Here is a 24,923-nt window from a genome sequence, read left to right as displayed (position 1 = left end):
GATATAAAATTGTGGCCAGGTGAGGTGGCTCACGCCTGTAATCCCAGCACTTTCGGAGGTTGAGGCGGGAGGATCACTTGAGCCCAGGAGTTTGAGAGCAGCCTGAGCTCTAGAGAGAGAACTTGTCTCCACAAAAACATTTTAAAAATTAGCTGGGTGTGGTGGCACATGACTGTAGTTCCATATACTTGTGAGGCTGAGGCAGGAGGATCGCTTGAACCCAGGAGTTCAAAGGCTGCAGTGAGCTATGATTGTGCCACTGCACTTTAGCCTGAGTGACAGAGACCTTGTCTCAAAAAACAAAAATTGTTTTGCCCATGAACAAGAGTTCAAATGTGTATAGAAAGGTGCATGTGAAAACTGAATAGCCGAAAGGTTAGACTGTGACAGTTAGCAACTTATTGTCTCTCAGCTCCAAATTCATCCTTTTTGCCTGCTCTACGAAAATGAATCTGGGCTTTGAAAATATTTTTCCTTTGCCAGCTGGCACAACAATGAACTGTCAGAAAGGGGTGCTGGAGAGACACTGTGGGGTCTGAGTTCTTGCTTTGGCAGGCTATGGTAGCATGTTCAACTGCTCCATTGTTCATACCCTGCAGTGCCTGGTGGACAGCAGCATCATTGACAACTCCTCCTCCTCCTGTGGATTTATTTATTTATTTAGAGACGATGTCTCACTGTTGCCCTGGAGTGCAGAGGCATACTCTGGCTCACTGCCATCTCCACCTCCTGGGTTCAAGCAATTCTCCTGCCTCAGCCTCCCAAGTAGCTGGGATTACAGGCACCCACCACCGCACCCAGCTAATTTTTGTATTTTTAATAGAGACAGGGTTTCACTATGTTGGCCAGGCTGGTCTCGAACTCCTGACCTCAAGTGATCTGCCTGCTTTGGCCTCCCAAAGTGCTAGGATAACCGGCATGAGCCACCACGCCTGGCCTCCTTCTGTGGTTTTACCCCAGAGTGTCTCTAGTGAGAAACTTCACTATGTACAGCTTTTCCTGGCACCCCAGAGGGTGGGTCTCTGGCAAGTTCTAAAGAGTGCATTTTTAGCACTACAGTGACTTTTCTTCCATCTGGTGACCCATGGCTATGCTCATTTTAACAAGCTGGACCTCACCCCTAGGGGATGGTGGATTGTCTTAGACACTCTCAGTCCTAGTGGTATTGCCTTAAAAATATATGTATATCTGCTATTCCTCTATTCTTTAGAGTTCTCTTTACATCTTACTAGCCAATTCCTTAGTATTCCAGTCCCCTGTTATATTTAATAATTCCTCATATTAAACTTCCTCTAATCAAATTACTGTGTATTTTCTGTCTCGAGATTGGACCCTGACTGATGCACATAAACTGTTAATAGGTGGAAAATAATACTTATTGCCATATTAATGTAGTGGAATAGAGGAGGAATGGAATCAAATCTTCACGTGTTAACAGAATGTTTTAAAATATGGGTAAAGAAAGTTGCAAAGCATACACATTACACCTTTGATGTAAAAATTAAATGATTAAAAAACTTAAGGCCAGGCATGGTGGCTCATGCCTATAATCCCAGCACTTTGAGAGGCCAAAGTGGCAGATCACCTGAGGTCAGGAGTTCGAGAGCAGCCTGGGCAATATGGTGAAACCCTGTTCCTAGTAAAAATACAAAAATTAGCTGGGCGTGGTGGTGCGCCCCTGTAATTCCAGCTACTCAGGAGGCTGAGGCGGGAGAATTGCTTGAACCTGGGAGGCGGAGGCTGCAGTAAGCTGAAATCGCACCACTGCACTCCAGCCTGGGCGACAAGAGCAAAACTCAGTCTCAGAAAAAACAAAAACAAAAACAACCCCCCCGACCCCAGAAAAAAACTTAGATAGGAGGGATACCTACCAACTTCAGAGTAGTGATTAATTATTGGGGGGAATAAGAAAAATAGTGGTAGAAGAAAAGTATAAAGAGGCTTTAAATGAACCTGTAATGTTTTGTTTTTAAAGGTCTGAAGTAAACAAAAAACTGTAAGAATATAATGAAAATGAAAGGCAAGAGTCCATAATCTGCCACTGAAGCAATTTGGCAGGCAAAGGTCAGCCTAGATTACATTTGAACATCTTCTTTTCTGGATATTCTGAGCAGGTTAATACACAGGTAACCTAAGAACACATATGTTGGTAAGAATTTAAGGATAGTCTGCTTTGTAGTTGATAAGAAAGCCTAAGGTAAGATAAAAATGTCCAGAGACAACACACAGGCTCTTACAGGAGACTTTATTAATCATTGATTAGAAAGATACATAAACTCTTAGTCTTTTGTTCCCCAATAATACCTCAGATAGGCTAGCTAATAAGTCCATAGAGGCTAAATGTTTGTGTTCTTGAAAGTTTGTAATCAGTGATTTTCTTATACTTCAATAAATTAATGTTTCACATATGACCAGAAAATTTTACTAAATCTGAACTAAGTAGATCCGTTAGTTTTTCTAACTGCTTCAGGAAGAAACATTTACAATACATGAAGATATGGCACTTGCAGTTCAAAGCATTAAGCTATTAACACCACATACATGCCAAAATGGTTGTTGAAACAAGCAAATGAAAACCAAATGTTCATTAGTTTATTGTTAATAATACATTAATGTTGGAAAATACTCTTGCAGAAGTACAAAATACAAAATTCTCAGTACTGATTATTTTGGTAGGTACAATCCTGTGAAATGTGACTTCTAAGTACTACAAATGTACACATATAGACTGAAGATGAAAAAGAGGGAGGCCAGGTGCAGTGGCTCATGACTATAATTCCAGCACTTTGGGAGGCTGAGGTGGGTGGATTGCCTGAGCTCAGGAGTTTGAGACCAGCTTGGGCAACACGGTGAAACCCCATCACTATTAAAATACAAAAAATTAGCCAGGCATGGCGGCGTGCACCTGTAACCCCAGGCTACTTGGGAGGCTGAGACAGGAGAATCACTTGAACCCGGGAGGTGGAGGTTGCAGTGAGCTGAGATCGTGCCACTGCACTCCAGCCTGGGCAACAGACAGAGACTCCATCACAAACAAAAAAAAAAAAAGGGAGAGGGTGGGATTTTTTTCAGCAGCAAATTGTAGGAATGCTGTTACAACTTCTGTTTCCATTGAATAAGTCAGAAGATGTAATAACTTTGTTGCCATTTTAGGGCTTTGTGTCTCTGCTAATGAGATAAAGAATATTACATTCATTTAATTTTGTTATTAATGGGTTAATATTTGCAAAATATTAATTCAACACATGCTTTTAATTCTGCTGTGTTATAATATTTAAATAGTTTACTATGGATCGGGGTTAGGGGATGGAAAAATAGTGTGAATCAATATATCAAGAGGCAAATATTACCTCTCTCTTTTTCTTTGTTTTGAGATAGAGTTTCACTTTGTCACCCAGGCTGGAGTGCAGTGGTGTGATCTCGGTTCACTGCAACCTCAGCCTCTAGGGTTCAAGCAATTCTCATGACTTAGCCTCCCAAGTAGCTGGGATTACAGGTGTGTGCCACCACATCTAGCAATTTTTTTTAATTTTATTTTTTTTTTTTTTTTAGTAGAGCTGGGGCTTCGCAATGTTGGCTAGGCTGGTCTCAAACTCCTGGCCTCATGTGATCAGCCCACCTTAGCATCCCAAAGTGCTAAGATTACAAGCGTAAGCCACCACACCTGGCCTTTTTTTTTTTTTTTTTTTTTTGAGACAGGGTTGTACTTTGTTGCCCAGGTTGGAGTGCAGTGGTGTGATCTTGGCTTGGCTCATTGCAACCTCCGCCTCCTGGTACCCAAGCGATCCTCCTACCTTAGCCTCATGAGCAGCTGGGACTACAGGTGTGTGCCACCACACCCAGCTAATTTTTGAATTTTTCTGTAGAGACACGGTTTTACCATGTTGCCCAGGCTGGTCCTGAACTCCTGGGTTCAAACCATCTGCCCGCCTCAGCCTCCAAAAGTGCTGGGATTACAAGCATGAGCCACCATGCCTGGCTGCAAGTATTCTCAAGGTTCAAAGTAAGTAGCAAGTAGGATATAACCACAAGTTTACCTCTGAATGCAGACTCAATTTAATCAGTTCAATTAATTATTACAGCTGTTTTATGTGTAGAAATGTGGGGGGCATTCAAAGGTTAGTATGAGGAAGTTCCTGCTCATAGGAGTTTATTATCTAGTAGGGGATGGTGGGGAAAAGGATACAGAAGATAGAAAAGACATTAAACCTAGATTCAGTGCTGGAAGATATATTATGGATTTAATATAATCCTTTCATTTTACAAATAAGGAAAGAGGCTTAAAAATGTTAAATAACCAGCCTGGGCAACATAGTGATGCCTCATCTCTACAAAAAATTTTTAAAATTAGCCAGGTGTAGTGGCACATGCCTGTAGTCCCAGCTACTCCAGAGGCTGAGGCAGGTGGATTGCTTGAGCCCAGGAGGTCAAGGCTGCAATGGACTGTGAGCATACCACTGCACTCCAGAGAACAAGATCCTGTCTCTAAAAAAAAAGAGAAAATAAATTATAACAAAAATGTGATTTGCTAACATAAGCATTAGCAGACAATACATTAATGGAAGAAATTGATCAGTGTGGGTAGAAGTGTTGTGAATAACGTGGAAACAAAGATGGGAGGGCATTCTACATAGAGGAATGAGTATAGTCTGTCTAGGAGAAAGCAAGATGAGTGGTTACAGAAAAGGGTTCAAACTGAAAAGGCCTTTACATTCTTAGAGCTGGAAGAGAGCTTAAGAGATTTAGTCCAATCTGTCCCCCAGTGTAGAAATGACAGGAATCAAGGTGGAAAGGTCGATGGAAACCAGACCGTAGAAGGCTTTGGAAGCCAATTTTGGGTTTAATCTTTTATGGCAGGGGTTGCCAGCCGCTTTTCCCCTCCTTTATTGCCCTCCTTTAGGAAGCTTTTTTTTTTTTTAAGACTTTCCCCTACAACTGCCTTCCCATGAAATTTTAATACCACAGATTAACTGTGCATCTGCTTATATAACATGTGATCCTTTTTATGTGTGTGTGACAGTCTCCCTGTTGCCCAGGCTGGAGTGCAGTGGCACAATCTCGGCTCACTGCAACCTCCACCTGCCGAGACTCTCCTGCCTCAGCCTCCCGAGTAGCTGGGATTACAGGTGTGTGCCACCATGCCCAGCTAGTTTTTGTATTTTTAGTAGAGACAGGGTTTCACCATGTTGGCCAGGCTAGTCTCAAACTCCTGATCTCAGGTGATCCACCCGCCTTAGCCTCCCAAAGTGCTGGGATTACAGGTGTGAGCCATTGTGTCCAGCCGCGTGTGACCCTTTGAAGAGCCACAAACATATGAAAAAATGCTCAACGTTACTAATCATCAGGGAAATGCAAATTAAAACCACACTGAGATAACACCTTACCCCAGCCAGAATGGTCATTATTAAAAAGTCAAAAGACAATAGATGTTAGTGTAGATGTGTTGAAAAGGGAACACTTACACACCACTGGTGGGAATGTAAATTAGTACAACCTCAATAGAAAACAATAGCAGATTTCTCAAACAACTAAAAGTAGACCTACCATTCAGTCCAGCAATCCCACTACTGGGTATCTACCCAAAGGAAAAGAAGTCATCATATCAAAAAGATACCTGCATGCATATGTTTGTTTGTTTGTTTGTTTGTTTGTTTTGAGATGAGGTCTCATTCTCTCATCCAGACTGGAGTACAGTGGCACCACAGTGGCTCACTTCAGCCTCTGCCTCCCAGGCTCAAGTGATCCTCCCACCTCAGCCCCCTTGAAGGAACTGGGACTACAGGTGTAAGCCAACAAGCCTGGATAATTTTTTGTATTTTTGGTAGAGACAGGGGTTTGCCACATTGCCCAGGCTGGTCTTGAACTCCTGAGCTCAAGCAATCCACCAGCCTTGGTCTCCCAAAGTGCTGGGATTACAGGGGTGAGCCACTGCATCCGGCCAGCATGCATATGTTTATTGCAGCGCAATTCACAATTGTGAAGATATGGAACCAACCTAAGTGCCCCTCAACTGACAAGTAAATAAATAAAATGTGGCATGTATACAGCATAGAATACTACTCAGCCATAGAAAAGAACAAAATAATGTATTTTGCAGTAACTTGGATGGGATTGGAGGTCACTATTCTAAGTGAAGTAACTCAGAAGTGAAAAACCAGGCTGGACACAGTGGCTCACGGTTGTAATCCCAGCACTTTGGGAGGCCAAGGCAAGCGGATCACTTGAGGTCAGGAGTTTGAGACCAGCCTGGCCAACATGGCAAAACACTGTCTCTACTAAAAATACAAAAATTAGCTGGGCATGGTGGTGCGTGCCTGTAATCCCAGCTACTTCGGAGGCTGAGGCACGAGAATCACTTGAACCAGAGAGACAGAGGTTGCAGTGAGCCGAGACTGCACTACGGCACTCCAGCCTGGGCAAGTGAGACTCTGTCTCAAAAAAAAAAAAAAAAAAAACACCCAAAAAAACCCCCCCAAATACTGGCTGAGTGTGGTGGCTCACACCTGTAATCCCAGCACTCTGGGAGCCCAATGTAGGCAGATCACTTGAGCTCAGAAGTTCGAGACCAGCTTGGGCAACATGGCGAAATCTGGCTCTATCAAAGAAAAAAAAAAATTAGCTGGGTGTGATGGTGCATGCCTGTGGTCTCAGCTACTCAGGAGGCTGAGGTAAGAGGATTACTTGAGCCTGGGAGGTGAAGGCTGCAGTGAGCCGAGATCGTACCACTGCACTCTGGCCTAGGTAACAGAGCAAGACCCTGTCTTAAAACAAAACAAAACACCATATGTTCTCATAAGTATGAGCTAAGTTATGAGTATGCAAAGGCATACAGAGTGGTATAATGAGTATCAGTATTGGAGACTCAGAAGAGAGGAAAGTGGAAGGGGGATGAGGGATAAAAAAACTATATATTGGGTACAGTGTACACTACTTGGGTAAGGGGTGCACTGAAATTTCAGACTTCACCAGTATACAATTCAACCATGAAAACAAAACCACTTGTACCCCTAAACTTATTGAAATAAAATTAAAATAAAATAATGCCTAAAAGTAGCATCAACATGTCATCAGAAGTAATAAATAGCTCTATGCCAGAGTAAACTTGTCTATTTCAAGAGACAAAACTGTAAATATGTAACACACTTAGAAAACCATGGCAGGATACATAAGCAGTATAGGTAAAATTTAACCCCCAATATGTGGTGGAATTAGAACTGTTTTCTTTTGGAAAGCTACAGGTTGAGTATTCCTAATTTGAAAATCTCAAATTTGAAACTTTTCTAAGTGTCGACATGATGTTCAAAGGAAATACTCATTGGAGCACTTTTGATTTTGGATTAGGGATGCATTTTTTATTTTTGCATTAGGGATGCTCAACCAGTAAATATAATGCAAATATTCCAAAATCTGAAATCTGAAACACTGCTGGTCCCAAGTTTTTTTTTTTTTTTTTTTTTTTTAAAGAGGGTCTTCCTGTGTCACTCAGGCTGAAGTGAAACGGAATAATCATGGCTCAGCCTCCTGAGTATCTAGGACTACAGGTACATGCGACCATACCTAGCTATTTAAAATATTTTTTTGTAGAGACGGGGTCTCACTATGTTGCTCAGGCAGGTCTCAAACTCCTGGCCTCAAATGATCCTCCTGCTTCAGCCTCCCAAAATGCTGGTACTACAGATGTTAGCCACCATGCTTGGCCCCAAGTATTTTGAATAAGGGATACTCAACCTGTATGGTGATTGGAAAAAGTAATCAGATATATTTATCAATGTTAATTAGCAATCTGTTATAGTTATGCAGGAAACAAAGACAACTGACAGTGAAAATAAAACATCACTATCTTGACAGAAAGTCCTCATTTCAGAATAGCTGATCTATTAGCAACTGGTTATCATTAGGTTAAAGGAAAAGAAAAAAGTATACCATGCTAACACTAATCAAAGGAAAGCTCGAATAGCTATATTAATTATAAAGACAAAGTAGACTTCTGAGCAAGGAAAATTATCAGGGATGAAGAATAGTATTACATAATGATAAAGGGGTCAATTCTCCAGGAAGACATAACAGTCCTTTATAGGTGCCTAACAACAGAGCGTCAAAATAGGTGAGGCAAAAACTAACAGAACTGCAAAAGAAGCAGACAAATCCATTATTATTCTTGGAAACGTCAACACTCTTCTATCAGTGATAGACAAATGCGGCAGGCGGAAAATCAGTAAAGATACAGTTGAACTATAGCATCATCAATCAACTGGATCTAATTGACATTTACAGAATCTCCATCCAGTAGCAGAATATACATTCTCCTAAAGCTCACATGAAACAGTCACCAGGATAAACAACATTCTGGACGTAACAGAGCACCTGAGCAAAACATTTTTAAGAGGGGCTTATGTTGCCCAGGCTGGTCTCAAACTTCTGGCCTTAAGCAATCCTCCTTCCTCAGCCTCCTGAGTACTGGTCACATTTAAAACAATAAAAGTAAGCCAGGCCTGGTGGCTCACGCCTGTAACCCCAGCACTTTGGGAGGCCGAGGCGGGCAGATCACAATGTCAGGAGTTCAAGACCAGCCTGGCCAGTATGGTGAAACCCCATCTCTACTAAAAATACATAAAAATATTAGCCAGGCATGGTGGCAGGGGCCTATTGTCCGAGCTACTTGGGAGGCTGAGGCAGGAGAATCACTCGAACCCGGGAAGCAGAGGTTGCAGTGAGCTGAGATGGCACCACTGCACTCCAGCCTGGGTGACAGAGTGAGACTCTGTCTCAAAAAAAAAAAAAAAAAAGCCATACACAGTATGCCTGCAGACCACAATGGAATTAGACTAAAAATCAATAACAGAAAGATAGCTGGAAAATTAAAAAATATTTGGAGGTTAAACAACAGGCGTCTAAATAACACATGGGTCAAAGAAGTCTCAAAAGAAATTTCAAAATATTTTAAACTAAACAAAAATGAAAATACAACTTATAAAAACTTGTGGGATTCAGCAAATGTTTAGAGGGAAAGTTACAGCATTGAATGCATACATCAGAAAATAAGGAAAATACAAAATCAACAATCTAAGCATGTGCCTTAGATTAGAGGTACAAGTTTCTGGAAACTAGAGGACGAAGAGCAACATAAACCTAAAGCAGGCAGAAAAAAAGAACTAATTAGAATCAGAGCAACGATCAATTAAATTGAAAGCAGGGAATCAACAGAGAGAATCAAGGAAACCAAAAGCTGGTTCTTAGAAAACATCAATAAAATTGATAAAACTCTGGCCAGGCTAACCAAGAAAAAAAAGGGGAAGACACAGATTGCTAATATCAGAAATAAAACAGAGATTATCACTGCTAAACATTAATGTCATTAATGACATTAAAAGGATAATAAAGGAATATTAGAAATAATCCTATAATTTGATCATTGAGATGAAATGAACAAATCACTTAAAGGACAAAACCTACCAAAATGTACACCAGAAGAAATAGATACTCTGAATAGGTTCAGATCTATGAAAGAAATTGAATTTTTTATTTTTTATTTTTATTTATTATTTTTGAGACAGAGTCTTGCTCTGTTGCCCAGGCTGGAGTGCAGTGGCATGATCTTGGCTCACTGCAACCTCTGCCTCCTGGGTTCAAGCAATTCTCATGCCTCAGCCTCCCAAGTGGCTGGGATTACAGGTGCATGCCACCATGCATGGCTAATTTTTGTATTTTTAGTAGAGACAGGGTTTCACCATGTTGGCCAGGCTGGTCTCCAACAACTGAGCTCAAGTGATCTGCTGGCCTCAGCCTCCCGAAGTGCTGGGATTACAGGTGTGAGCCACCATGTCCAGCCAGAAATTGAATCTATAATTAATAACCTTCCAAGACAGAAAGCATCAGGCCCAGATAGTTTTTTGTTGTTGTTGTTTTGCTTTTTAGTGGCTTAAAACAACACAAATTCCCCAGGAGTTCAAGATCAGCCTGGGCAATATAGTGAGACCCTGTCTCTAAAAACAAAACAAAACAAAATCACAAAGTTTTGCTATCTTAACATTGTGGAGGCCAGAAATCCAATATGAGTCTCACTGGGCTAAACACAAGGTGTTTGCGGGACTTTGTTCCTTTTTGGAGGCTCTACAGAAACCATTTCCTTGTCTTTTCCAGCTTCTAGAGGCCACCCGCACTCCTTGGCTCATGGCTGTCTTCCTCTGTGTTCAAAGCCAACAACATAACATCTCTTTGACTCTGCTTCTGTCATCCCCATCTCTTTCTCTTTCTCATTTGTTTCCTTCTTCCTCTTTCATAGAGACCCTTGTGTTTACATTGGACCCACCAAGATAATCAAGTATAATCTCCCTATTTTAATGTTTAGCCACCTTAATTCTGCTGTAACTTTATTTAATTCACCTTTACATGTAATTTAACATATTCGCAGGTTTTGTGGATGAAGATGTAGACATCCTTGAGGGGCCTTTATTCTGCCTACTACACTATCCCAGCCCCTTCACTATGATTTTTAAGTACATTCCAGTATTTGTTAGAGGCCCAGACAGCTTTACTGGTGAATTCCACCAAACATTTAAGAAAGAAATGATATTCTCTATAGTCTCTTCCATAAAAACTGAAGCAAAGGGAACACTTCCTAACTCACATCCTATGAGGCCAGCATACTCTAATACTAAAACCAGATAAAGATATTACAAAAAGTAAAACTCCAGACTAATATATCTCATGAACATAAATGCAAAAATCCCTAACAGAATATTAGCAAATTAAATCCAACAATGTATAAAAATATTTATTCACATAGCCAAGAAGGATTTATTCCAAATATGCAATGCTGGTCCAACATTTAAATATTAATTAATGTAATCCATAACATTAACAGGTTAAAGAAAAATCATATCATCATATCAATAAATGCAGAAAATGCATTTGACAAAGTCTACTACCAATTTGTGATAAAAATTCTCAGCAAACTAGGAATAGAGGGGATTTTTTAACTTAGCAAAGAAAGTCTACAAAAAGTCTGTAACTAATATCACACTTAATGGCAAGAAACTAGGTGTTTTCTCTTTCTTTTAGACTGGGCATGAGGCAAGGATATCCCCTCTCACCACTCTTATTCAACATTATACTCAAAGTCCTAGCTGATGCGATAAGAAAAGAAGGAAAATAAAAGGTATACAGATTGGAAAGGAAGAAATAAAACTGTCTTTGTTCACAGATGATATGATTGTCAATGTAGAAAATCCCAAAGAATAGGCAAAAAATTCCTGGAACTAAGTAATTACAGTAAAGTCACAGGATATAAGGTTAATATACAAAAGTCAATTGCCTTTCTATATACCAGCAATGAACATTTGGACTTTGAAATTAAAAGCACAATATCATTTATATTAGCATGAAAAAATTAAATATTAAGGCATAAATACAATAATATATGTACAGGATCTATATGAGGAAAACGACAAAACTCCAATAAAAGAAATCAAAGAATATCTAAATAAATGGAGAGAGATTCTATTCATAGATGGGAAAACTTAATATTGTTAACATGTTAATTCTCGGCTGGGCGCGGTGGCTCAAGCCTGTAATCCCAGCACTTTGGGAGGCCGAGGCGGGTGGATCACGAGGTCAGGAGATCGAGACCATCCTGGCTAACATGGTGAAACCCCGTCTCTACTAAAAATACAAAAAACTAGCCGGGCGTGGTGGCGGGCGCCTGTAGTCCCAGCTACTCGGAGGCTGAGGCGGGAGAATGGCGTGAACCCGGGAGGCGGAGCTTGCAGTGAGCCGAGATCACGCCACTGCACTCCAGCCTGGGCGACACAGCGAGACTCCGTCTCAAAAAAAAAAAACAAAAAAAAACAAAAAAAAAACATGTTAATTCTCCCCAACTTGACCTATAGATTCACTGTAATCCCAAACAAGCTCCCAGCAAGTTATTTTGTGGTTATCAACAAAATGATTCTATGGTTTACATGCAGCAGCAAAAGACTCAGAATAACACCAAACTAAAGAACAAAGTCAGAGGACCGATGCTACTCAAATGTAAGACTTACTATATGGTAATCGAGAGAGTGTGGTATTGACAAAATAATAGACAAAATGATAATGGAGCAGAATAAAGAGCCCACACATAGACCCTTATAAACATAGTCAACTAATCTTTGACAAAGGAGAAAAGGAGCAAATGTTACTCAATGGAGGAAGAACAGTCTGTTCAGCAAATGGTGCTGGAACAATTGGATATCAATATGCAAAAAAATGAATCTAGACATACAATTTATACTTTTCATAAAAATTAACTCCAAATGGATCTTAGAATTACATATAAAACATAAAACTATATAACTTCTAGAAGATAACAGGAATATCTAGTTACCTTAGGTTTGGCAATGAGTTTTCAGATATGACAACAAAAGCATGACCCATGAAAGAAAAATTATTAAGTTGGACTTTATTAAAATTAAAAACCTTCTCTGTGAAAGGCATTATTGAAGGAATGAAAAGCTGAAGGAATAAAGAGAAAGAATTTCTTTTGCAAATTTTCACAAAGAACGTGAAAAGATCTTTGCAAACGTGTATTTAATTAAAAATTTGGGAAAAAAGAAAAAAAAGATGCCACCTCTATCACCTTGTCAGATGTCAGTCAGCTTGAGAGGGTTGATAATGTTGTCTATGTCTTCTACATCCTTTATGGCTTTTGTACCAGCTGTTCTATCAATTATTGAAAGTAAATTATTGAAATATTCAATTATTGTTATCAAGTTATCTATTTTCCTTTTTTAAATTCTTTACATTTTGACTTGAATATTTTGAAGCTCTGTTGTTAGGTGCAGATACATTATTTCTCCTTGATGTATTTAACCTGTGTTCATTATGAAATACCCCTTTCATGCTGAGTAGTACGTGTTTTAACATCGATTTTGCCTGATACCAATATATCACTTGAGCTATATTATGGTTACTGCTTGTATAGTGTCTATATTTTTTATTTTTACTTTGGGACTATTTGTGTCTTTGAATCTAATGTATGTCTTTTGCAGTTAGTGATGATTGAATTTTTCTTTTTACTCAGTCTGTCTGACAATTTTTGCTTTTTGATTGCATTATTAGAACTATAACATTTAATACAATGATTGATATGGTTGTACTTAAATTTACCATTTTGCTAATTGTTTTCTGTATTTCTCCTGTCTTTCTGTTGTTGTTGTTGTTCTTTCTTTAATCTTTAATTGGCCTCTTTTTTCTTAAATAATATTTTCCAGTGTAGATTTTTAGTGTTTCTGTTTTCAAGTTGTATTATTTCAGTTGTTTTCTTAGTGGTAGCGCCAGTGATTGCAATATGCATATTATCCTATCACAGTCTACTTCAGATTAATACATAAACTTAATTCTAGTAAAATACAGAACCTTGCCTTCAACATTGCTTCACTTTCTTTCTTGTCTTTTGTAATTTTATTGTCATATATATTACATGCATATATGTTGCAATCTGTTAATATAGTATTTAATTTATTGTGTTAATAAACTTAATGTCTTTTATTTTATTTTATTTTTTATTTATTTATTTTTTTTTTGAGACGGAGTCTGGCTCTGTTTCCCAGGCTGGAGTGCAGTGGCCGGATCTCAGCTCACTGCAAGCCCTGCCTCCCGGGTTCACACCATTCTCCTGCCTCAGCCTCCTGAGTAGCTGGGACTACAGGCGCCCGCCACCTCGCCCGGCTAATTTTTTTTGTATTTTAGTAGAGACGGGGTTTCACCGTGTTAGCCAGGATGGTCTCGATCTCCTGAACTCGTGATCCGCCCGTCTCGGCCTCCCAAAGTGCTGGGATTACAGGCTTGAGCCACCGCGCCCGGCCAAACTTAATGTCTTTTAAAGTTACTAAGAAAATAAATTGGAAGATTTATTAAAAAGAATTTGTATCCAAAATATACAAAGTCCAGCCTGGGTGATGGAGCAAGACTCTGTCTCAAAAAACAAAAAAATTGTGTATTTTATATATATATATATAAATTCTTAAGAGTTCTTTTATATATATATATATATATACATATATTCTTTTTTTTTTTTTGAGACGGAGTCTCGCTCTGTCGCCCAGGCTGGATTGCAGTGGCCCGATCTCGGCTCACTGCAAGCTCCGCCTCCCGGGTTCACGCCATTCTCCTGCCTCAGCCTCCGGAGTAGCTGGGACTACAGGCGCCCGCCACCACGCCCGGCTAGTTTTTTGTATCTTTTTTAGTAGAGACGGGGTTTCATCGTGTTAGCCAGGATGGTCTCGATCGCCTGACCTCGTGATCCGCCCGTCTCGGCCTCCCAAAGTGCTGGGATTACAAGCTTGAGCCACCGCGCCCGGCCTATATATATACATATATTCTTAAGAGTTCTTTGAGTCACTTCAATAGAAATCACTTCAATAAAAAAAACACAGATAGCAAATAACCATATGAAAAGATGTTCAACATCAGATGTCATTAGGAAATTGCAAATTAAAACAATAAAATACCACCATACACCTATTAGAATGGTCAAAATAAAAAAAACTGACAATACTAAATGCAGGGAAGGATAAGGATAACAGGAATACTTTTTCATTGCTGGTGGTAATGCAAAATGGTAAGCCACTTTGGGAGACAGTATGGCAGTTTCTCATGAAACTACACAGTCACACTCCAGCAGTCACACTCCTAGGTTATCTACACAATTGGGTTGAAAACTTATGTTCATACAAAAACCTGCACACAAATGTTTATAGCGGCTTTATTCTTAATCACCAAAAACTGGAAGCAACCAAGATTTCCTTTAATGGGCGAATGGATAAACACACTGTGCTATATCCATACAATGAACATTATTCAGCAATAAAAAATGAGCTATCAAGTCACAAAAAGACATGGAGGAAGCTTAAATGCATATTGCTAAGTGAAAGAAACCAGTCTAAAAAGTCTACATACTGTATAATTCCAACCAGCTACATGACATTTTGGAAAAAGCAAAACTGTAGAGACAGTAAAAAGATCAATGGTTACCAGGGCTCAGGGGAAGGGATAAATAAGTGAAGCAGAGAGGATTTTTAGGGTGGTGAAACTATTCTGTATGAAACTGCAATGGTGCACATATGCCATTATGAATTTGTCAAAACCCACATAAACTTACAACACAAAGAAAGAACCTTAATGTGAATTATGGACTATAATTAATAATAAATTAATATTGGTTCATCATTCGTAACAAATGTGCCACACTAATGCAAGATCTTAATAATAGGAGAAATTGTGTAAGGAGGAATGAGGGTATGGGGTACGGTGGGTGTATGGAACTCTATGTATTATCTGTTCTATTATTCTATAACCTAAACCTATACTTTAAAAAATACAGTATATTAATTTATCTTAAAAATAAAATCATAGGGACCAAAATAAATAACTTTTTTGGTTCTAATACAAAGATAATATACACGCCTTTATATCATACGAGAGTGATTCCAAACAAATAAATATATGGAGAGTATAAAATTTTTATTTTATTATACTTTGATACCCTTCTTGACCTTACTATACTCCTAGGTACAAAGCAACATACTGTTTGTAAACAATAAAACATTTCATTAAAACTCATCCATTAATACTTCAAGTTTCCTTTGTACACTGGAGATATTGGATTAAATGCCTTCTTAGAAATGCCATGTTAACCATTTATTTTAAAGTTTCTAAAATGCATGTTTTCCAGTGGTTTGGTCTTAGTGATTTTACTTAATGGAATTATCTGTGATGCTCTGGGATGTGAAAATCATCTTGTGTCCCCCACTTCCACAAGTAAGTAACAATGCTTTCACCTCTAATCTTCATGTGGCTGATTTTTGTTTGAAGTTTATGGGCAAGATTTAGCTCCGTAGATAAGGACAGAAACGCAGGTCTGACAAGTTACATCAACATCAGGACTAAAAGTCGCAGGACTACAAACCACTGCAGAGGAAAACACAGGGAGTAATTATAATTTAGAGGTATTTTATGCCTCTACCACTTGGAGGTATTTTATGCCAACAATGTAAATCTGCCTTTAATGTCACACCATTTCAGTGCCTATATTATACCAAGTAATGTTCAGCTCATTTAAGTTGTGGAAGATTATTTACGAGTTTCAAACTTTATAATTTGATGATCTTAATAGGAGAAAGGGAGAATCCTATTTTTTCTTTTACTATCAGCATTTTACAGTATCTTCTGCAGTGCCCCATTTATGAGTTCCTATTTCTAGTTTTCTAGTTCCAATTTCCTAGTTCTCTGCTTTCTAGGTAGGACAATTCTGTTTTCCTTCATTGTACAGTAGCTTAAGACAGAACATTATAGAAATGTTTATAATACAAGAGAGTACATCAGGAAGAATTAATATACATTAAAATAGCTATATTTAAGAAATTTGGGCTTTGGCTGGGCGCAGTGACTCATGCCTGTAATCCCAGCACTTTGGGAGGCCAAGGCGGGCAGATTGCTTGAGCTCAGGAATTCAAGACCAGTTGGGGCAACAGGGCAAAACTCTGTCTCTACTAAAAATACAAAAATGTTTATGCACACCTGTAATCCCAGCTACTCGGGAAGCTGAGGTTGAAGGATGGCTTGAGCCTGGGAGGCAGAGTTGCCGTAAGCTGATACTGCGCCACACTGCACTGCAGCGTGGGTGACAGAGCCAGACTCCGTCTCAAAAAAAAAAAAAAAAAAAAGGGCCAAGCATGGTAGCCCACACCTGTAATCCCAGCACTTTGGGAAGCCAAGGCAGACGGATCATTTGAGGTCAGGAGTTCAATCGAGACCAGCCTGGTCAACATGGTGAAACTCTGTCCCTACTTTTTACAAAAATTAGCCAGCTGTGGTAGCTATTGGGGAGGCTGAGGCAGAAGAATAACTTGAACCCAGGAGACAGAGGTTGTGGTGAGCTGAGATCGCGCCACTGCACTCCAGCCTGGGTGACAGAGTGAGACTCTATCTCAAAAAAAAAAAAAAAAATTGGGGCTTTGAATTTTTACTTCCCTTTAGCTAAAATATATATATTTATTTAATATATATATATATATATATTTTTTTTTTTGGTAAGAGAATCACTGTAAAGATTCTATTCAGTTATGCCAAGTGAATTACTTATATATTCTTCTGACTCTATAACCTAAATATTTAGATATTTATATTTTATAGTTACCACAACAGCTAGCGCAATTACTGTGTAGACTTTCATCTTTTCCAAAGCCTGGTCGACAGCTATCCAGACGTACTACTTGCAAACTGTGGTCCACAAAATGCATTGCTGGTAGAGTTTTATTAAAGTTATGGTAGAAAATATATGCTTGGCTCCAGAAAAATTCTTCTATTCGATCTCTTGCCTAAGGTTGAAAAATACCAGAGAAAGGTACAATTACTAAACCATGAACCAAATTTATCCTGCAGTATCAGAGGCAATAATGTACTGTAAGCATGCCATACTTTACATAGAGAAATTCCTGAAAAGGTGTGTGCTAACACCAAAATTAGTCTAGCCTTGACCTTATCAATTATTGTTAATTAATATGTGCAATGGTTAAGAAAAATTGGCTGGGCGCGGTGTCTCATGCCTGTAAACCCAGCACTTTGGGAGACCAAGGCGGGCACATCAAGAGATCAAGAGATCGAGACCATCCTGGCCAACACGGTGAAACCCCGTCTCTATTAAAAATTCAAAAATTAGCTGGGCGTGGTGTTATGTGTCTGTAGTCCCAGCTACTCAGGAGGCTGAGGCAGGAGAATCCCTTGAACCCAGGAGGCAGAGGTTGCAGTGAGCCGAGATCATGCCATTGCACTCCAGCCTGGGTGACAATGCGAGACGCCATCTCAAAAAAAAAAAAAAAACCAAAATAAATAAAAATTAAAATTAAAATTAAGATTAGGCTGGGTGCGGTGGCTCATGCCTGTGATCTCAGCACTTTGGGAGGCAGAGGTGGGCGAATCACTTGAGGCCACGAGTTCGAGACCAGCCTGGCCAACATGGTGAAACCTCGTCTCTACTAAAAAATACAAAACTTAGCGAGGTGTAGTGGCAGGCACCTGTAATCCCAGCTACTCGGGAAGCTGAGGCACAAGAATCACTTGAATCCAGAGGCAGAGGCTGCAGTGAGCCGAGACTGCGCCACCACACTGCAGCTTGGGTGACAGAATGAGACTCCATCTCAAAAACAAAACAAAACAAAATGAAAAGAAAAATTAAGACAAAAAACTTGTTTTGAATTATTTGCAATGTCTATCCCATATGTAGATAATTGGGTGTTCATTATATCTAATTTCCATGATCATCAAAGAAAAAGAGTCAAGCAAAACGGAAAGTAAGACTTTTCTTGGCCGGGTGCGGTGGCTCACACCTGTGATCCCAGCACTTTGGGAGGCTGAGGTGGGCAGATCTCTGGAGGTCAGGAGTGAGACCAGCCTAGCCAACATGGTGAAACCCGTCTCTGATAAAAGTACAAAAAATTAGCTGGGTGTGGTGGTGCCCACCTTTAGTCCCAGCTACTTGGGAGGCTGAGGCAGGAGAATTGCTTGAACCTGGGAGATGGAGGTTGCAGTGAGCTGAGATGGCCGCCACTGCACTCCAGCCTGGGCAACAGAGCAAGACTGTGTCTCAAAAAAAAAAAAAAAAAAGAAAAGAAAAGAAAAGAAAAAAAGACTTTTCTTTAATCAGCATTATAAACTGATGATGTAAATTTTGGGTTTTTGAGCACAGAATTTAATAATAACTAATTTTAACTAAGTACTTCTCATAAGCCACGCACAGTATCAATTAAGGGTATGAGCTCAGGAACTAGACCAGAGAGTGAAGGGATTTTTAAGACTATGTCCTTAGTCTCTGAGGATGGTAGAGGGGAGAGCAACTATTATGACAAATGTAGATATAATTTTGGAAGCACCATTGGCTTAATGTAGGGTGACATGTTTGTGAAATTGTTCTTTAAGTTACTATTTAATCATCACTTGGGGAACAAAGACAGGGTTCTATCCTTCTGTAATAGATAAAATACATAATACTAACCTTGGGAACTATCTAATATTACAGATGTGCTACTCCAGAATAACACATCTTGATACTCCAGCTCTCTTTTGATAAAGAAAAAAAAATCACATATTGAAATAACTAAGAATCTCACAATCTCAGTTTAAAAAACTGAAACCAAAAATCGATACTTGAAAAATCAGTATTTTTAATACTTTATATTTGTTTTTTTAAAAATAATTTATTTCCTCCTTTGAAATGTTTTTATTATTGATAAATATTCACAAGATGGAGAAATAGGTTTTTAAAGAAATGTTTCAATATAACAAAGTATTTACAAAAAATTTTAAAATAGCTTTATTAATTTTCAAATACTTCTTCCTTGGCTGAGGCAGGAAGATCACTTGAGCCCAGGAGTTTGAGTCTGCAGTGAGCTATGGTCGCACCACTACACTCCAGCCTGGGTGACACCCTGTCTCTAAAAGAAGAAAAAGACAAATACTTCTTCCTTACCATGAAATTCTCACCTGGAGGATATTACGATTAGTGATATCTTCACAGTCAACAGATCCATTGCAAGCACCTTTCCACCCTGGTGCAAAAGGATTAACTGAAGAGAAAAAAACCAATAGATTCACAAACGGATTCTGAAAAGTTCCAAACATTTCAATAAAGGTCCAAGTGCTGAATTCCTTGTGCATGCAGGCATGTGTTTAGTCCAGCTATCTAATCCTAGTAATAAAACAAGGTGCACAATTTGAATAATTTATACTTGATGGTTTCACTCCATCTGGGGGCTAATGTAAGTAACTACAAGGCTTTAAAATGAATAGAAATAAATGTGGTTTGGTTATTCACTTTTACTAAGTTTTCAAAAATGCAATTTAAAATTCTATAAGAAGTTATAAGTGAAATATTAGCTGCATAAAGGCTGTATTAATAAAATATTGATTTTAAAGAAGCAACAATATGTCATTTGAAAGTAATTACTTGGTGTGTTAAGTTTTAAAACCATCAACAGGCTAAGGTCAACTACATACTTTAGTGCTTAACAAACATTTAAGACCTATTACTTTAAAAATATCTTATATTAATATGGTAATTAATTTTGCAATCTATTGTGGTTCAGGACTAAATTCAAAATTAAAGAAATTTTTAAAATTTTACCTTGAAATGCTATAAATAGCTCATGTATGAGGCCATGTTCTGGAATTTCAACAGAATGGCATTTATATGATGGCTCTATGACATGGCATGACAAATCAGACATTAGATTATCCAAGATTTTCTTCAGCACTCTAAAGAACACATCATTGTATCTCCCTATGCAAGACTTTGTGGTAAAACGTACAGCCATCTGATATGAATAATCAGGTTCCCGATAGGCTTTAAAAACAGAAAGATGAGAGTAAAAGCAATGGTGCCTAGCATTAATTTCCTCTACCAAACAATTTTCAAACACTATGTAATACTCAATCCCACCAATCTTGCAATCAGCATAGAAACTTATCTAATAACATGTTTTATCAGTTAGTCCTCACAAAAATACACAAAACTGTTAACTTTAATGAAAAATGTTGTTTTCATCTGATATATTATCTACTTGGTACATCAAGAGAAATGGCTTCTGTAGGTTGGCTATATAGATAACAGTATCAAGAAAAAGAAAGACTTTTTGGGGAGGGCCTTAATTCACAGAAATTATTATTGCTGTCAGCACAGCCCAGTGAAAGGATCATTAACTTGCTTTTATAGAATTAAAGATCAGTTTTAAAAGTACCTGCTAAATTGTGATAAAGTAGATGTGCTTGTATATCTAGACAGAGGCAAGTAGGGAGTTGAAAGAAGATTATTTAGGATAAACTATCTTGATGTCAACTTAAGAGTTTGCTTAGTCAAATACATCCCGAAATATTTTGTAAGTCGTAATTGGTGATAGTCACCTATTACAGACTCTTTTTCATTAAACGGAGAAACCATACACTTAATTATGATCTGAACTAAATGTACAAGTTAAAAGGTGCCTAAATTCTTACCAAAGACCATAAAGTCATATCTCTTTTTGACTGTCTTTTCTTCTTGGGTTTCTGCTTTAACAGTCTTATAAGAAAGAGTACATGTGTAAAGTCCAGACAAAGGCTCCAAAAAATCTTTCACCATCAGCTGTCCAGTTTTAGTTATATTTATTCTATTATTTCCTAAACAGAATAGTAAATTACTTATTTAACATATAACATATCAAGCATTATTTAGTACACTTGGAGTTACAAATAGATACAAAATTTAAAAAAAATAATGAACTATCTCAACTTTAAGAATCCCACAAAATCTTAATTCTGTCATATTACTCTATGGAAGACTACATAAGTACACTTTTGAAATATATTTTGGTTTTCTTTGTTTCTTGGCATCTAGTTTCAATTGGCTCATACCAGTAATTCAGAAAAAGAGATTACATTGCTCTGTAGTACTATACAATTTCTTCAGACAAGTTGGAAACTAATTAATAATATTTATGTTCCAAGGCACTCTTAACATCATGAAAAATTATATATTAGATATTTCATCTCCTATTACTGGTGCTACAATGATAAATTTTAGGTTTTATAAAGATCTTTGAATTAATACAGCTCTGAGAAGTAGGGCACAAAAATTACCGCTTCAGTTTTTGCATAAGGAGAAAATAAGGAAGTGGCCAAAATATAACATGATTTTTCTAAGTAGGGAGCAAGAGAAACTGCCATTAAAATTAAATTTCAATTTATTCTTTCCAATAAGCAATAGTGATTTTCTAAAAATATGTTCACATCATTAAAAAAGTACATATTAAAATCAAATTTACCTGTTAACGTCTTTTCATTAGGCCCAATCCATAAGTAGGTGGGGTCCACTATTTCTTTTTTAGAAAGCTTAAAATCCATACAGATAAGGACTGGGCTATTTTGATGTAACTTTACATATATTTTGCCTGTGATGAAATAAAATAATGTATAACTACATTATATAGCAAAATTAAATTAAGAAATATACTCCTACCATTTTGTCCTGAAGACATGAATTAGTTCTTGCTGGATTTCACTATTTTAAAAATCAATATATAACATTTAGAACGCTAGTCTGAAGTCCTTTTTGCTTCTCATAGTACGCTTTTTAAAACTCTACACTATTAGTCATGAGTCATGACATTTTTCCATATTACAGTTTTGTTTATAAAAATACGCATTATACATGTAAAGTTCATTTTAATGTACAGATTTAGAACTCACTCAAATCATAATTTTTTGGAGGGTTGGTGGAAGCAATTCAAAGTTCAGAAAAGGCCTGGGCACGGTGGCTCATGGCTGTAATCCCAGCATTTTGGAAGGCCAAGGCAGCGGATTGCTTGAGTCCAGGAGTTTGAGACCAGCCTGAGGAAAATGGCAAAACCCCATATCTACTAAAAATACAAAATTTAGCTTGGCGTGGTGATGCAGGCCTATAATCCCAGCTACCCGGGAGGCTAATGGAGGAGTCTCGCTTGAACCCGGGAGGCAGAGGCTGCAGTGAGCCAAGACTGCACCACTGCACTCCCACCTGGGCAACAGAGCGAGACTCCCTCTCAAAAAAAGTTCAGAAAAACACTTCAGCAACACTATTTTAAAGATGATCAGCCGGGAGTGGTGGCTCACGCCTGTAATCCCAGCACTTTGGGAGGATCACCTAGGTCAGGAGTTCAAGACCAGCTTGGCCAACATGGTGAAACCCCGTCTCTACTAAAAATACACAAAAATTTGCTGGGCATGGTGGTGGGCGCCTGTAATCCCAGCTACGTGGGAGGCTGAGGCAGAAGAATTGCTTGAATCCAGGAGGCGGAGGTTGCAGTGAGCCGAGATCACACCACTGCACTCCAGCCTGGGTGATGGAGAGAGACCCTGTCTTAAAAAAAAAAAAAATAAATATATATATATATATATATATGTGTACACACACACACACATACACACATATATATATGCTGGGTGCTGTGGCTCATGCCTGTAATCCCAGCATTTCGGGAGGCTGAGGTGTGCGGATCACCTGAGGTCAGAAGTTCAATACCAGCCTGACCAACATGGTGAAACCCCATCTCTAACTGCAGATTTTCTCCATTAGGAACAATAATTAAGCCTATCTGGGGCATATAGGAAGATGTGCGATTACTCCTTGTTTCTGGTTGGGTGGACAGAACGATGGTATGCTTGGAATCACTGCAACCCGGAAAGATATTAATTTTAAAGCCTACTGAATGCCAGCCAGGCTCTGAGCACATAAAGACAACGTCCTACAATTTGGTTGGGGGTCAGGGAGAGAACCCAAACATACAAGGAGTCTAAACATGACACGTGCTATCAACTGACTCAATTTATCTAAAATTAGCTATGTAACTAATTTTCCTCGGGAAAGTTTCACTGCAGAGATAAAGGACATTTGAGCTGAGCCCTGAAGGATGCGTGTGAGTTTTCCAGTTAATAAGGAGAGGATTAAAGATATTCCAAACAGAAGGCCTTGGAAATCACTCCTCTGCGTGGCTTTCCCGCGTTGCAAAGCAGCAGAGACACCTGGAAGTGAGATGGCATCAGAGAAAGAGATCTGGAATAAATCCCAGCCCCTTGTGAGCTGCAAGGCTTTAGAGCAAGGCGACACAATAGGGGTCGCTGTAAGGATGAAAAGATGCGACCGTCCTGAACTGCCAAGCAGATGCTTGGTATAATAGATGCTCAATAAAGGCTGGCTCGTTCCCCTTCCCTCCAGGTAAGGGAAGCTCTTCCGGGAAGAGCTTCGCAGTTCCGGCCCCTCCAATGGGCCCGCGTGTGTAGAGGTCCTTATTACCTGGCTGTCCTGTCTTGCCATAAATGAAGCCCTTCGTATTGAATAACGTAGAACGCGGGCATCGGACTGCGGAGGAAAGAAACCACTGACTTTTACTTAGAAGAGGAGCGGGGTTCAGAGTCGGGCAGGGCAGGGCAGGGCAAGGCGAAGGAGGCAGGACCGGGAAGCTCGGGCAGAGGGAGAGGACTGGGCACCAGGCGGAGGGAGCCCCACCTCCTGTGAGGCACCAGAGAACCGCGGAGAGTAGGACCCACGTTCGCATCACAGTTCAGGGGCTGGCGTTGCAGGAGGCGTCGAGGGACAGATCCCTTCCTACCTCAGCCCCGGCCCAACACCTCCGCACCTCCCCACCTCCTACACAGTGCGGAGCAGAACGCTGGGGTCGCCTCCCCTACCCGTCCGTCGCCACCGCGGGAGCGGACGCGCAGGAGAGCGCGTGCGTGCTTCGATTCTCGCGCGCTGGGGCTGGGCGACCGCGAGGGAGGCGAGGCGAACGCCAGTTCCCCTCGCGCCCACAGGGCAGCAGGCCTGCGAATCTTCGCGCCTCGCTTCCGGCGCCATTTTCTCGCGCTCCTGGCCCCTTGTTCTCTGAGTGGAGCGGAAGAGAGGAAGAGAGTAAAGGAAAAGAAGCCACAGCGTCGCGTTCCGGGGATTCCCCAGACTAGGGGCTGAAGGGATCAAGGAGAGAACACCGCGAGTCACAAGGCCCGTGGTGGGGTAGGGCGGCTAGGGGATGCGATGAGGAATCCCCTAGGAAGGGGACCTGAGGAAGGCAGAGACTTGTGACAATTTCCCCCTCACGTGAAGCAGAGAGGCCCGTGTGGGGATTTCCTGCGCCTCTCTTCTCATGAACACTGAAACTGTGTGTCCAATCTCTTTCAAACTGACACGCGATTTTTACCTAATTGCATTCTTTACCCGCAAGACCAAGACCCAGAAGAGCCACTACTGAGCCAAGAAGGCGCCTCTGGGCCTTCCCACTCGAGAGGAACGTTGAATCTTCATTTTCACTTCAAGTATGAGGCGATGTGAGAGACCTCCCCCAGTGCAAAGGTATCTAGGTTGATGAAGTGACCTTGCTTTA

The 24,923-nt window shown here is 39.7% G+C and overlaps 2 protein-coding genes across 3 annotated transcripts in view; one reads left to right on the top strand and one right to left on the bottom strand.

The window, feature by feature from the left end:
• Positions 1-15,482: 15,482 nt before the first annotated feature.
• On the bottom strand, positions 15,483-24,415 carry ZPBP2 (zona pellucida binding protein 2). 2 transcript variants are annotated; one of them, XM_031657592.1, is made up of 8 exons: positions 24,235-24,415; positions 23,840-23,905; positions 21,834-21,959; positions 21,028-21,189; positions 20,159-20,377; positions 19,519-19,601; positions 17,177-17,357; positions 15,483-15,948 (listed from the first exon to the last, which is right to left on the bottom strand). In XM_031657592.1, the coding sequence occupies exons 1-8, from the start codon at positions 24,398-24,400 to the stop codon at positions 15,854-15,856; spliced, it is 1,098 nt and encodes a 365-aa protein (XP_031513452.1). In that variant the 5' UTR covers positions 24,401-24,415; the 3' UTR covers positions 15,483-15,853. The 2 variants fall into 2 exon arrangements, with proteins under 2 accessions (XP_031513452.1, XP_017805545.1); XM_017950056.2 differs by lacking the exons at positions 23,840-23,905; positions 24,235-24,415 and adding an exon at positions 22,258-22,381.
• An 82-nt stretch (positions 24,416-24,497) lies between these two features.
• The window catches only part of IKZF3 (IKAROS family zinc finger 3), a 98,852-nt gene continuing 98,426 nt past the window's right edge, over positions 24,498-24,923 (top strand). The window contains exon 1 of the mRNA XM_009190514.4: positions 24,498-24,892. The gene's annotated coding sequence lies outside the window, so the exon portion shown is untranslated. The remainder of the gene's footprint in view (positions 24,893-24,923) is intronic.

This window comes from Papio anubis, chromosome 17, assembly GCF_008728515.1.
Source record: "Papio anubis isolate 15944 chromosome 17, Panubis1.0, whole genome shotgun sequence".
Taxonomy (NCBI): domain Eukaryota; kingdom Metazoa; phylum Chordata; class Mammalia; order Primates; family Cercopithecidae; genus Papio; species Papio anubis.
This window is presented reverse-complemented; position numbering and strand designations above follow the sequence as displayed.

Coding starts and splice junctions, on each gene's coding strand:
- ZPBP2 (XM_031657592.1), bottom strand. CDS start 24,400: ATGGCGCCGGAAGCGAGGCGCGAAGATTCGCAGGCCTGCTGCCCTGTG. Junction 23,906..24,234: donor CCCGCGGTGGCGACGGACGG/GTAGGGGAGGCG, acceptor TTTCCTCCGCAG/TCCGATGCCCGCGTTCTACG. Junction 20,378..21,027: donor ATATGACTTTATGGTCTTTG/GTAAGAATTTAG, acceptor CTGTTTTTAAAG/CCTATCGGGAACCTGATTAT.